General features: G+C 35.9%; 1 protein-coding gene across 2 annotated transcripts in view; it reads right to left on the bottom strand.

The window, feature by feature from the left end:
* Nucleotides 1-12847, bottom strand: part of LOC142345683 (uncharacterized) — a 60698-nt gene that overhangs the window by 17984 nt on the left and 29867 nt on the right. For both annotated transcript variants that reach the window (XM_075397909.1, XM_075397910.1), the window contains 2 exons: nt 6370-6427; nt 5228-5540 (listed from right to left, as the gene is read on the bottom strand). In XM_075397909.1, coding sequence (XP_075254024.1) covers nt 5228-5540; nt 6370-6427 — 371 coding nt within the window. The remainder of the gene's footprint in view (nt 1-5227; nt 5541-6369; nt 6428-12847) is intronic.

Genomic DNA, 12847 nt, shown 5'->3' with positions numbered 1-12847 from the left:
ACCAACTATCAAACTCTAGAGGAGGATGCAAGGCAACCGAGGCTGGAGAAACTCAGAAAAAGATAAAAGAAAAATTAAAATCTAAAAAATAATAAAATGCGTGGTATTAAATGTTGAAAACACTTCCATTGATACCAAAAACTATGCAGTAGCATAATACTAGTTCTCAGAGCAGGTTTTCTGGGTCCGGAGGCTGGAAAAAACAGTAAACAAAACTTTCACAAAAACTCGAAAAAAACTCAAATTGTAAAAGTTTGTGATGTGGAATTAAAATCTTTAGAACCGTTTCATTGCCCTAACCAACTAAGCAGTAACATTTTATCAAACACTGGAGAAGGTTCCCTAGCCACTGGGGATTGAAATGCTCAAAAAACGACAAAAACTATCAACAACCAAAAAAACATTGCAAAATTTAATACATTTTACGCAATGGTTTGCAGTACAAAAACATATAGCAGAAAAATAGCTATGAAAAGTAATTATATCTTGCAAAAGGGCTTTATCAACTTTGGCAAACGTCAATTCGAGACTAATGAAGACTCCAAAACTGAGGGAAAAAAAGTGAAAAATTGCACCATTTTGGGCTCGAAAACTCCAGAAGTTACATTAAATCCCTGAATTAGGTTCTTCCCAGCAGCACCTTTCAAAGCATGTGAGGGACTACTAAAGCCGGCTTTCGGCCTCTAAAGAAAATTACTGCTTACTGGGCGTTACCTGTTTATCCCGTATTGAAAGATCCAAGTCATGGAGAAATGTGTGAAAACATTGTACGAAAGACAGACCAGCAATACAATCCAATTCTTGCATTGGAAAAAAGAAAGCGCCCAAATAATAGCCGCAACAACATTTAAAGTTGGGAAACTAAGAAAGTCAAACAAACTAAACAAAAAAACATAGCTGGCAGATTGCCAGAAAAAAAAGCCTCAATAGCTTAGCAGATCTGCAATCTCAAAAAGACAGTAAAGAAACGGAAAAAAAGACGAACTTTTCATCAAACGGCGAGACGTTATTTTGATAATGAATCTGCATAACTGAGGGATGGTTTTTAAAAAAATCATTGCAGGACAGATCCTGATAGATAATCCACAGAATTGACTGAAACACTCAGAACTACTGTATCTAACCACCAGATCAAACAGCAATGCCAGCTAAAAATACAAACAAAATCATATGAAAAGTTGAGAAACTAAAACAATCAAACAAACTAAACAAAAATATGCACATTGCTAAAACTCTTGAAGCGTTTACATCGAAGGCAAAATTCGATCTCTTCAAATATACCTATTAAAAACTGATACATGCATGACAAAAACGTTAAAAAGATTTCAAAATTTAGTATCGTGTTTGTTGTTTTAAGTTTGCAGTACCTAAACATATAGCTCACGAAATTTCAAACAAAATATGTCCTGCAGCAGACCTCCATCATTTATGCCAAACATCAATACACAAAATTCACAAAAACATTGTAAATTGCACCATTTTGGGCGCTCAAAACTCCTAAAATGACCCTTTAACTTTTAATTAAGTTACTCCCAGCATCTGCTCTACTCAAACTTAAAGTACCCAGGAATTAAGGGACTACTTAAACCAACTATATTCCTCTAAAGAAACTCAATACCCAAACTGGGCGTTAGTTGTTTATCGCGTTTTGAGAGATTAAAGTCATGAAAAATGTGTCATGGAAAATAGAAAACATCTGACAAAAAACATAGCAGGACAGGTCCTAAAACAAAATCTATAGCAAGGAATCAAGAATTTAAACTACTGTGTCTGACAAGCACATCAATAGACTTTTAGTTTTATATACTTTGACCAAAACTCAAAACATATGAAACAAAAAATCGAAAAATAACAAAAAAAACATAACATAGCTGGCAGATTACCAGCAAATAGCCGCAATAGATTCGTAGATGGGCAGTCTAAAAAACAGTACAAAATACAGACCAAAAAAATTCGTCTTTTCATTGAAGGCTGACCTGTTATATTTTGATTAAAAATCTGTATAAGTTATTGCTGCCTCTATTAGCTGATCTCAAATAACCTTCATTTAGAGTGACACACACCCATTTGACCTTATCTCTTTGAATTACAGTAAACAGAAGTCAATTTCAAAGTGAGGAAGTCATTTTTGAAAGTGAGGTAAGTCAAGTGTGACCAAAAATTAAATTACGCGCATGAACAAAAAAAAACTCGCTCCACTAAGAGCGAAAAATGACGTCACACATGCAATTCAGTTGAAATTGCATGAACGAATGAACAAAAAGTGGCTGTGACGTCATATGGTCGTAACAAAAATCATAACGACGAAATAAAAAAAAACCAAGAGAAGGCCAATAATAGCCCCAGCTATCGCTGTGCGGCTATTAAAAAAATAGCGCCATTTTGGGCTCGATAATTGCTTACAATGGCCTCTAACCTTCATTTTAGGCATTCCCAGCAGCTGCACCACTTGAAGAACCTCTTAAGCCGGCTTCATGCCTCTGATGAAACTTAATTGCCACAGGTTTACCTGTTTATCCCGCTTGGAAGATCAAAATCATGCAAAATGTGCAAAAACATCTTACAAAAAAATAGCAGGACAAGTCCCGAAATACAATCCAAAGAGTTAAATGAAAAATTGCTGCATCTGACAAGCAGATCAATTGAACAAATGGCAGCCATTCCCATGGGAGGCAAACAGTCCCAAAATTGAAGAAGCTAATACAGTCAAACAAACTAAACAAAACATAGCTGGCAAATTACCAGAAAATATCCGCAATAGCTTTGTAGATCTGCAGTCTCAAAAAAACAGTAAGTCAGACTAAAAAATTCGTCTTTTCATTGAAGGCCGATATGTTATATCTTGATTAAACACCTGTACAAGTTTTTGCTGCCTCTATTGGCTGCTCTCAAATAACCTTCATTTAGAGTGACACACACCCATTTGACCTTATCTCTTTGAATTAAAGTAAATAAAAGTCAACTTCAAAGTGAGGAAGTCATTTTTGAGAGTGTGGTAATTCACCTGTGACCAAAAATATAATCACGCGAATGAACAAAAAAACTCGCTCCACTAAGAGCGAAAAATGACGTCACACACGCACTTCAGTTGAAATTGAATGAACGAATGATCAAAAAGCAGATTTGAAGTGATTGTGACGTCATATGGTCGTAACAAAAATCGCGACGACGAAATAAAAAAACCAAGAGAAGGCCAATAATAGCCCCAGCTATCGCTGTGCGGCTATTTAATAAAATCATTGCTACTACCCTGAAATTCTAACTCCATCCCCTCAAAAATACCCTCTAACCCACATACAAGCCTTGAAAAGCTTTAAAAGGCCACTTAAGATAGAAAAACTCTAAAATATGCCAAATACTTTTAAAAAAAGGCAGAAAATTTCAGAAAATCTAAATTTCGCAAACTTAATGTGTTCAAAACCATTTTTTCCTGCCTCTCAAATCTTTCCAGTAACCCACCTTTAAATAGAAGTATAAATTTGAGTGTTTATGTTTGGAGTTCCAAAACATATAGCTTACAAAATGGTCATAAAAGTTATTATGTCTTGCAAAAGATTTCTATCAACTTTTACAAACCTCAACTTCAGACTGCCCTAACAAACAGTTCGAAAATGACAAAAAACCGCGAAAATGTAAAAAATTAAACGTTTTGGGCTCAAAAACTCCTAAAAATGACCTCTATACGCGGCTAAAGACCTCTCATGAAACTTGATGACAGCTGAGCTTTACCTGTTAATACCGTTTTGAAAGATCAAAGTCATAACAAATGGTGTAAAAACATCTTACAAAAAAAGACAGAGCACCGACCAATACGATCCAATTCTTGATTTTACAAAGTCAGGGCACCAATACAATCCAATTCGTGGATTGCAAAAAGGACAGAACCCGAATACAATCCAATTCTTGCATCGTGAAAAGGAGAGCGCCTAAAAAATAGCCTTTGAGAGGCTAAGGGCGGCTATTAATCAGTCTTGGAAATATATCTGGGTGGAGTGGCCCACGACAGGAACCAGCAGAGATGCAGCGCTAGCATCGAAGCACAAGCTCGGAGAGGAGGCAACGCTTGACACCGACGGACCAGCAATATCTTCGATTCGGGAAAAGACTCTATCTAATGTACCTTTTCGATTAGTAAATGCTCGCCGCGGTTATGGTTCTTCGATCTTTAAAAACACTAATCGGCTAAATAGGCGTTCGAGTTAATAGCACTACTATTTAAAACATAGCTGGCAGATTGCCAGAAAATAGCCGCAATAGATTCGTAGATCGGCAGTCTAAAAAAAACAGTAAAAAGACAGACCAAAAAAATTTGTCTTCTCATTGAAGGCTGATCTGTTATATTTTGATTAAAAATCTGTATAAGTTATTGCTGCCTCTATTAGCTGATCTCAAATAACCTTCATTTAGGGTGACACACGCCCATTTGACCTTATCTCTTTGAATCAAAGTAAATAAAAGTCAATTTCAAAGTCAGGAAGTCATTTTTGAGAGAGAGGTAAGTCAAGTGTGACCAAAAATTTAATCACGCGCGTGAACAAAAAACTCGCTCCAATGAGAGCGAAAAATGACGTCACACATGCAATTCAGTTGAAATTGCATGAACGAATGAACAAAAAGTGGCTGTGACGTCATATGGTCGTAAAATAAAAAATCATGACGAAATAAAAAAACATAGCAGGACAAGTCCTGACGTACAATTCAAAGAATTTTCATTGACTAAACAGAAAACTAGACCTAGAACGGACTATGAATGGATTGGAAAAACCATTTACAAAAAAATCCTATCCAAAAAAACGAAAAAACAGTAAAAATCAAAGTCAAATTGCCGCATGTGAACAAAAAACCACTAGCGAGAAAGCGAATTTTTGTTCAAACACCGTTTTCTCACTCTACTTTAAATTTGGAGCAAAAAATTTCACGCCGCAAAACCACTCGCTTTTTCGCTCCACTTCCTGTTTCGGCGTGACCAAAATCACTACTCCAATTTGACTTCAAAAATCATGAAAATGTGTGAACAGATCTTAAAAAAAAAGACAGCGCCCCAATAATTCAAATTCTTTGAATTGTCAAAAACCAAGAGAAGGCCAATAATAGCCCCAGCTATCGCTGTGCGGCTATTAAAAAATTAACAAACTTCACGTTAATTATTAGCATAACGTTTACAGTAATTGCACCTTAATTTACCAATATTCTGCCACTTACTGTTTTTAACTCTTCTGGTTTGTACCTGATTATGTATTGCAGTTGATGTTGCGGAAGGTACTCCGAAGCCCTGGTCTCCGTCTGATGATCCAGAAACAAAAGCTTCGTGGGTTGCAACACTCGGAGCCAAAAGAGGCGACTTCTCTTCGTCTGACGAAATAGGTTTGCGTCTCGGAATTGGGGGCGGCGGAGGGCGATTTGTAGTATAACTGTGTTGATTACCAGGTGTAGCATTTGCAGTGCTACCATGTTCCATCATTAGCTCGTTGTGGATTAATTCACAGTTCAGACACGGGGGCAGCCAGGGTAGTCTCCAATGGGTTGACCTGGAGTTGTGACTGAAGAGGGGGAACAGTGATGCCAATTAACCCGATGTTTGTGAAATTAAAGAACAATTTAGAGCTATATAATTCCTAGGCGGGGTAACTATAGTCACGTCTAGTTATTGATCAGGTGTAATTACCCTTAACGGGGTGCAATTAATTTTAATTACCGACGCCGTACCAAGAGAACTTCATCATACCAAAATAAGCGCAACACATCTGTCACTTTTAGTTGAAGCCGCTACCCTATGGTGTATATAAAACGGCGACTTCAAAAAGAGCCCAAGTTAAAAAGAGCCGAAAAGTTAATAATTGTAAATGAGTAATAAGCTAAACCAATTGAATTTAAATCATGAAATGAGATTAAAAACTGATTGACATGGATCATGTAGATTTCGGCGCTTTTTAATTTTGGCTGTTTTTGACTGAACCATATACAACTTTGCGGACGAAACTTAAGCCCCATTAATTTTAGCTCGCAAGCTGTACACTCAAGCTATGCTAACTGTTTTACTATAACTTTAGGATTCTTTAGAATCCTGTTCAAACTATAGCGCATATATTCTCAGAAAAGTATTACTACCTGTAAATGCCTTTCGAAAGCAGTTTTATAATGATTCAGTCACAAAACTGGCTATACTTTTTAAACAGTTTCATTTGGAAAAACGGAAAAACAACATTCTATTTAACTGAAATTTTCAACGATTTGTTGATATTAATTTTTAATAGAAATCTGCACATATTATTCAGCAGTGTCGAAACGAACTATATACAACATTAACATAGTTAACAAAAAAGTAGATATTAATTGTGTTAGTATTATTTAGTGAGTAGTATTACTTACTCAATGAAGTAGGGAATGCCTTCTTCCGTCTCATTGACTGCCCACCCACTGGGGAGAGCTGAAGCAACACAACAATAATGTCAAACATAACCGACGAACGTCGGGCAAATTGCTCGTAAACGACCGGCGAGCGATTGGCTTCGTCAGTAGCTAGCCACGGAGTGAGGCTAGCTCTAGCTTGATTCGACTCTTCAACTTTTAGTTTTCTAGCCTTGTTCGTAAATAAATCAAATAAAAAATTGATATTTTAAAAATTTGCAAAATATTGCAAAACTTAAACGAAAAGCTTCCAGATTTGGCAGTGGAAATGTTCCAAACTATTTTTTTCTCTCTGGAGTAATGTCAAGTAACCCATCTGAAAGACTTGAACAGCTTCGTTGGCCAGTAATGATCGTTAAACTCGGAAAAGGACAAAAATATTCAAAAATTTTGAAAGCAACCGCAAATTTTAACGAACTCTTGCTAAAATTCAAGATATTAAAATCTTCAAAACCATTTAATCGTCTCAAGAGACTATCCAGTATCACTATTTCAAGCTTTAAATGGTTTCAGTTGCTCATAAAGATCCATAAACTTGGAACATAATTTTCTGAAAATTTGAAGAGAAAATTTGAAGAAAAAATTGCTAATGCTGAATTCATTAAATTATTGATAACCATTCCATTAAATCTAGAAACTATGCGACAACTTATCATCAAACCTTGGAGGAGGTCCCTAGGACCCTGGTGCTGAAAAATGATAAATTCAAAAATCTTTGAAAAATCTTTCAAAAATTGCAACTATTTTTCTTACAAATTGCTGATATTGAAATCCTGAAAAACATCCATTACATCTAGAAGCTATACAGTAACCTATAATCAAACCCTAGAGGACATTATGTGGCCCTTGAGGCTGGAGAAACCTAAAAAATGACAAAAAATTTCAAAAAATTAAAAAAAATTGCAAGTTGCATAAAAAACAGCAAAAATTTGTGATAACAAAAGTAATTTTAATCCGTGGCCAAAAAACATTTTCCAGTAACTTATTATCAAACCCTAACGGAGATTTTCTGTTAGGCTGAAAAACCTGAATAATGACAATAAATGTCAAGCAAATGGAAGAAAAAAATGCAAGTTTTGTAAAAAAAAAAATGCTAAAAATCGTGAGGTTGAAATCTTGAAACATTCCATTACATTTAGAAACTATACAGCAACCTATTGCAAAACCCTAGAGGAGGTTCCTCGGTTCTTGAAGCTGGATAAACCTAAAAAGCGACAAAAATTTTCAAAGAACTTGAAAATTTGCTAAAAATTTGTGATATTAAAAAGTTTGCATTTCTTCCATGGCCAATAAAAATTTTTCAGTGACGTATTAATGAACACTTTCTGGCCCCTGGGACCGTAAAAATTTGGATAACAAAAAACGTCAATAAACTTGAAGAATTTGCACGTTTTGTCAAAAAATGCTTAAATTCGTGATGTTTAAATGTTGAAACCATTCCACTACCACTAGAAACTATGAAGTAAACTATTATAAAACACTAAAGGAGATTCCTTGACAACTAGAGCTGAAAGAACTCAAAAACATTTTAAAAAGCTTGAAAAAATTGTGAACGTTACTATAAAATTGCGTGAACGTTACTATTTAGCGATCGGTTGTTCGAACGTAGCCACGGTGGGGGGGGGGGGGGTGGGGGGCTGATGGAGAGGGAGGTGTGGGCAACAGTGGGTGGGAGCAACAGCGCGGTGGGGAGGCTTGGGGGCAATAGTGGCGGGGGGGGGGTCAACAGTGGGGGGTGTCTTCAACCTCTTCCGCCCTTCACACCATAAGTATAAGTCTCCAAGTTTGAGCTGAAATGCTCTAAAAGCACAATGCCCGCTGGGCGCTACCTGTTTATCCCGTTTTGGAGGCCGAAAAGTCAAAAGCGTCAGAAACAATCGACCAAGCGAAAAATCGCATAAAAAAGACCGACAGGACTAATATAATTGCTACAAACATCGTTTGAGAGCAATTAACAATGTCAACCACAAGTTATAAGTTGTATTCTATCGTTGAGTCACCTTATAAGTTAAAAATAAGTTGAGTCACCAAACTTATAAGTTGAGTCATCAAAAATAACGGTCACCTTATATGTTGTAAATTTCTTAATTCTACATATATATTTTACTCTACATAAGTAGAGCTGCAATTAGTTGACAAACTGTGTCATTCTCTTTTCAAAAACAAAATTAAAAATATCTGCTTGATAAACATCACATTTTGTATGTGCTATTGCGCCACACTGCGTATTACGCCACTATCGACGAGACCAGGGGCATGATTATGGGGGAAGTATGGGGGTAGAATATTTAGTTGGGTGCGTTAATTGCAGGCAAGAGGATACTACCCCCACGGAATAGTAAATTGATTGCCTTCCACAAGACGCGCTTTCCGCGATTAAACTCAAATGCAAATTTCAAATTTAAGTCAAAGAATTCTCATTGACTGAACAAAAAATAGGAATGACTAGGGATGAGCTCGGAAAACCATTTAGAAAACAATTGATTAAAAAAAATTGAAAAAAAAATTATAGCCAAATTATAGCCGCATTTGAATAAAAGAATCACCAGCGAGAAAGCGAAACTTTGTTCGAAGACCGTTTGTTCACTGAACTTAAAATTAGAGTGAAAAAATCACGAGACCACGCTCTCCACTTCTGGTTTCGGTGTGACCAAAATCGCCATTTCAATCTGACTTCAAAAATCAATAAAATGAGTGAACAGATCTTAAAAAATGTAGCCGAAAGAATTCCGAAAACAAATCAAAGACATCTTCGCCGAAAAAAAACTAGCCTTTCAAATACCTATTATGCATCGGCTTAACACATCAAACCAAGGGGGAAAATAAGAAATAATTCAGCTAGTAAAAAAATTAGCCAAAAATAAAATTGATATGATCATTAACCAAAAATTAATTATATTTTCATATAGTAAAAGTACACAAACAAATGTTCATGCGATCAACGCTATACGATTGTTCACAAAATATCAGGCAAGCCATAATGAGCTGAAAAGAATTTCTAAAAAACTATGTCATACGCACAAAAAACTGCTTTGTGGTGAGAACTGGAAAAAGATCTTTATGCAATTCGTAATAGCAAATTCCTATGGTATTAGGCTTCACTTCAGTTAGCAATAAACATTAAACCAACACCGTGCGCCAAAAATAGCTAAAACAGCCGAAAAATCAGCAAAAAGAATGAATGAAAAGCATTCAAACTAGCGTAAAATCCCTTTTGAAAACAAAGAACTTCAAAACACTACCAAACACACTTGAATATTAATACTTAGTCTATAATAGCCTTTTAGACAACACAAAAAAGCTTAAAACAGAAAAAGTAGGAAAGAAGCCGCGCATCAACAAAAAAATAGCTAATTTAGCGAAAAATTTGCCATACCTACATTTCCCTCTCTGTTTCGAAAAAGTATGAACAAAATACACATTAATTTCTCTGCTCTTCGAACACGTGCACCAAAATGTTTTTCAAACAAATAACTACCTAAACTTCGGTTTTTTAGTCATTCACTTATAGAGAGGAAACAGCCAGATAGATTTCGGAAACGATTCTCTGTCAAGAAAACTACTTTTTCGATGGACTGGTACCAACTAAAGCAAACGATTCGCAAAATCTGATCAGGCTTAAATAGCATATTCACATCACTACCTAAAAATAAGCACAAAACAGCCTGAAAAAACAAAGAACAGCGGTATGAACAAAAACCACTCTTTCTTTTCACTCGCAATTTTGCCTAACATTAGAACCACTCTCAAAAACTTTGACGCGATTCATTATCTGCTTCAAATCAAAATTCGCTCCACAAAATGATTATTTAAAAATCACTTCTTCAATTCTCCTAAAAGACAGCGCCGCAATACAATTCAAAGTCTTCAAATTGTAAAAAAAATAGGCCGGCTATAATAGCCTGCTGAGAAGATGCGGGCGGTTACTAAGCTGCTATTATGCTAGTATAAAACTTCAGGTCAGATGTAGCTCAAAAATTGATTCTGCTTTTGCTTACAGAGGCGTCACAAAGGATAGGAAATATAACAGGAATGTGCTCGCTCCTAAAAATATCGGTGTTATCAAAGCATAGTTATCAAGATAACTAATTTTTTTCTCAACTTTCAAAATATATTGTAACGTGGACAAGAGAACAGAGGGCGCAGACTAAGTCTTTACAAAGAGAAGCACATTAAAGGTATTGAGATAAATGGCCTATGTCAAAAACATAGTTAAGCGTTGATAATTAACACACCTGAAAAAAAAATTAAAACAAAAACAATTTAGACAAAAGTAACCGTCTTGAAAATAGCTCAATTGAATAATCAGCATTCGTTGGTCACTACTCCATAGCTATGTTCCCACTAGGGAGAAAACTAAAAAAAGAAAAGACAACCGACGGCTTTTTTCGCCTGAAGGCTTGTCTCAGAGAAAACCAACTGTCTGACAATAATGCAATTCGTAAAGAATAAGCAACAATTTGAAAACTTTTTGTTAATAGAGGGCCCACAAATAATTTAGCAAAATAAATTGCACAACGATGCAGACTCCAGTTTTTGACCGACAATAACTACAAAAAGCAATGAACTATTTGTTGTTTTCCTACAAAATTCAGACGCAACAAAATTACCTTTAGTTTGCTGAGCAAAATGTCTCGAAAATATCAGTTCTGTTGTTGAAAGCGTTAAATAAATTACATTAAAGTGTTAAGAAACTAAATTTGGATTTGGAACTTTTCGGAATAATTGCAAAAAGAGACCAAAAACATAACCTTAAAAATATGAGATTTTCCTAACCCATCAAGATCAGGAAACTTCCAAAACATACTCGATAGATAGCCGGAAAACAGCCACCATTGATTTCCATAACCCCTGTTGGGATTGAAAGAACAGAAAAAAGCAAAAAATTCACAGTAACTGTCCGGAAACGAATGGTGTCTAACTAATAACTGCAAACTAGCAGAAAATTTTTTGGTCAATTTTTATTGCTATAATAGGCTGGTAAAAATCCATTAGTATTAAGACTAATGGACCAGACCTAAAAACTGGAAATAAAAAACTGGAAATATTAAGTAGATTCAATTTTTTTTCTGGTGGAAAACCCAATGGGAGAAAACATTAAAAAACTAAAAACCAAGACGACAAAACCAGCAAGTTTGTTCAGCTTCTTCTAAAGCTTATTTTAAAAAATTACCTATTCACTAAAAACACTAACACAACCAACTAACGTCGGGCGAAATGCTCTCAACCGAATGGCGAGCGGCTGGTTTCGGTAGCAGCCAGCTGAGGCTTAGGGAGGCTTCAGGTGCATGTGAGCGGAGTGAGTGGGGGTCAAGTGATGGGGGTGGGTTTGAGCTGGACGAGAAGGGGGGTCCAAATCGCCGGGCTGGATGGTGGACAGGGGCTGGGGTGCAGGTGGTGGGGGTGCCTGATGGAGATAAAAGAGGGGGTCTTAATGAGATGATACAGGGGCTATTATCAATACCAATAAGCATTAGAGATGGTAACAAAGAATGATAAGAACAAAGTTCAAGTAATTGGCATCTAAAATTGGACTTTATGGGTTTATCCCGTTTCAATTTTGATTTTGTTTTACGATACTGATTCGGTTCCTATTAGATTACGTTGCTGACCAACTACTGTTTAAAAGGACTTTGAGTAGAATGATCGAACAATAAACTTTGTAAGAAGAATATAGCCTTATTGAATATACCATAGAGAAGTCAAATAGCGGTAAAATGAGGTAAAGCGGAACAATTTTTGCTCGACAAGACGAAGTAAATTAATCAAAAATAGGAGCGCAAAAATAACCTGCTGAGAAGATTAGGGCGGCTTTTAATTACTTAATAACTTAGACAAAAATTTCTTAAGTACCGAGATTAAGCACTCAGACAAACATGAATACGGACAACAAACACGGGCAAAACAAAAATCAACTAACATTCTATAAAGACAGAGCATAAAAGTTAAAAAAAAACCATGAACTTCGCTTGAAAAAGTCCGGCTTAAAACTGCTCACCTATTCGCTCTTTCGTTCTCTTCGACATGGACAATATCATTACTACAACATGACTTCTCATTGATGTCAATAAATGTGCGATCGGATCTTAAAAAAAAACGAGACTAAACCTAAAATACTACTGAACAGAAACCTGAAAGTCACTGGCTTGACCAGCAGGCCTACTGTTAATTACAAGCGAAAGAGGCAAGAAAGTTTGACGAATTAAGTGAAAAACAAAATTAGCATTTAAGGTCTTGATATTTTTGGCCCAGATATTTTTGGTAACGTAGCGAAAACCAATAATTCCAAACAAATTGAAAAAACATAATTACCTGAATTGCCAATACGAATCTTGCTTTATAGAAGAGCCGGAGAGATTATGAGCACTGAAAAACAGCAAAAACTGTAAAAATTACAAACCATTCCGAACAGTTACTAATGTTTCTTCTACTAATGTCA

Source organism: Convolutriloba macropyga, chromosome 9 (assembly GCF_964194025.1).
Source record: "Convolutriloba macropyga chromosome 9, txConMacr16.3, whole genome shotgun sequence".
In the NCBI taxonomy this organism is placed as follows: domain Eukaryota; kingdom Metazoa; phylum Xenacoelomorpha; order Acoela; family Convolutidae; genus Convolutriloba; species Convolutriloba macropyga.
This window is presented reverse-complemented; position numbering and strand designations above follow the sequence as displayed.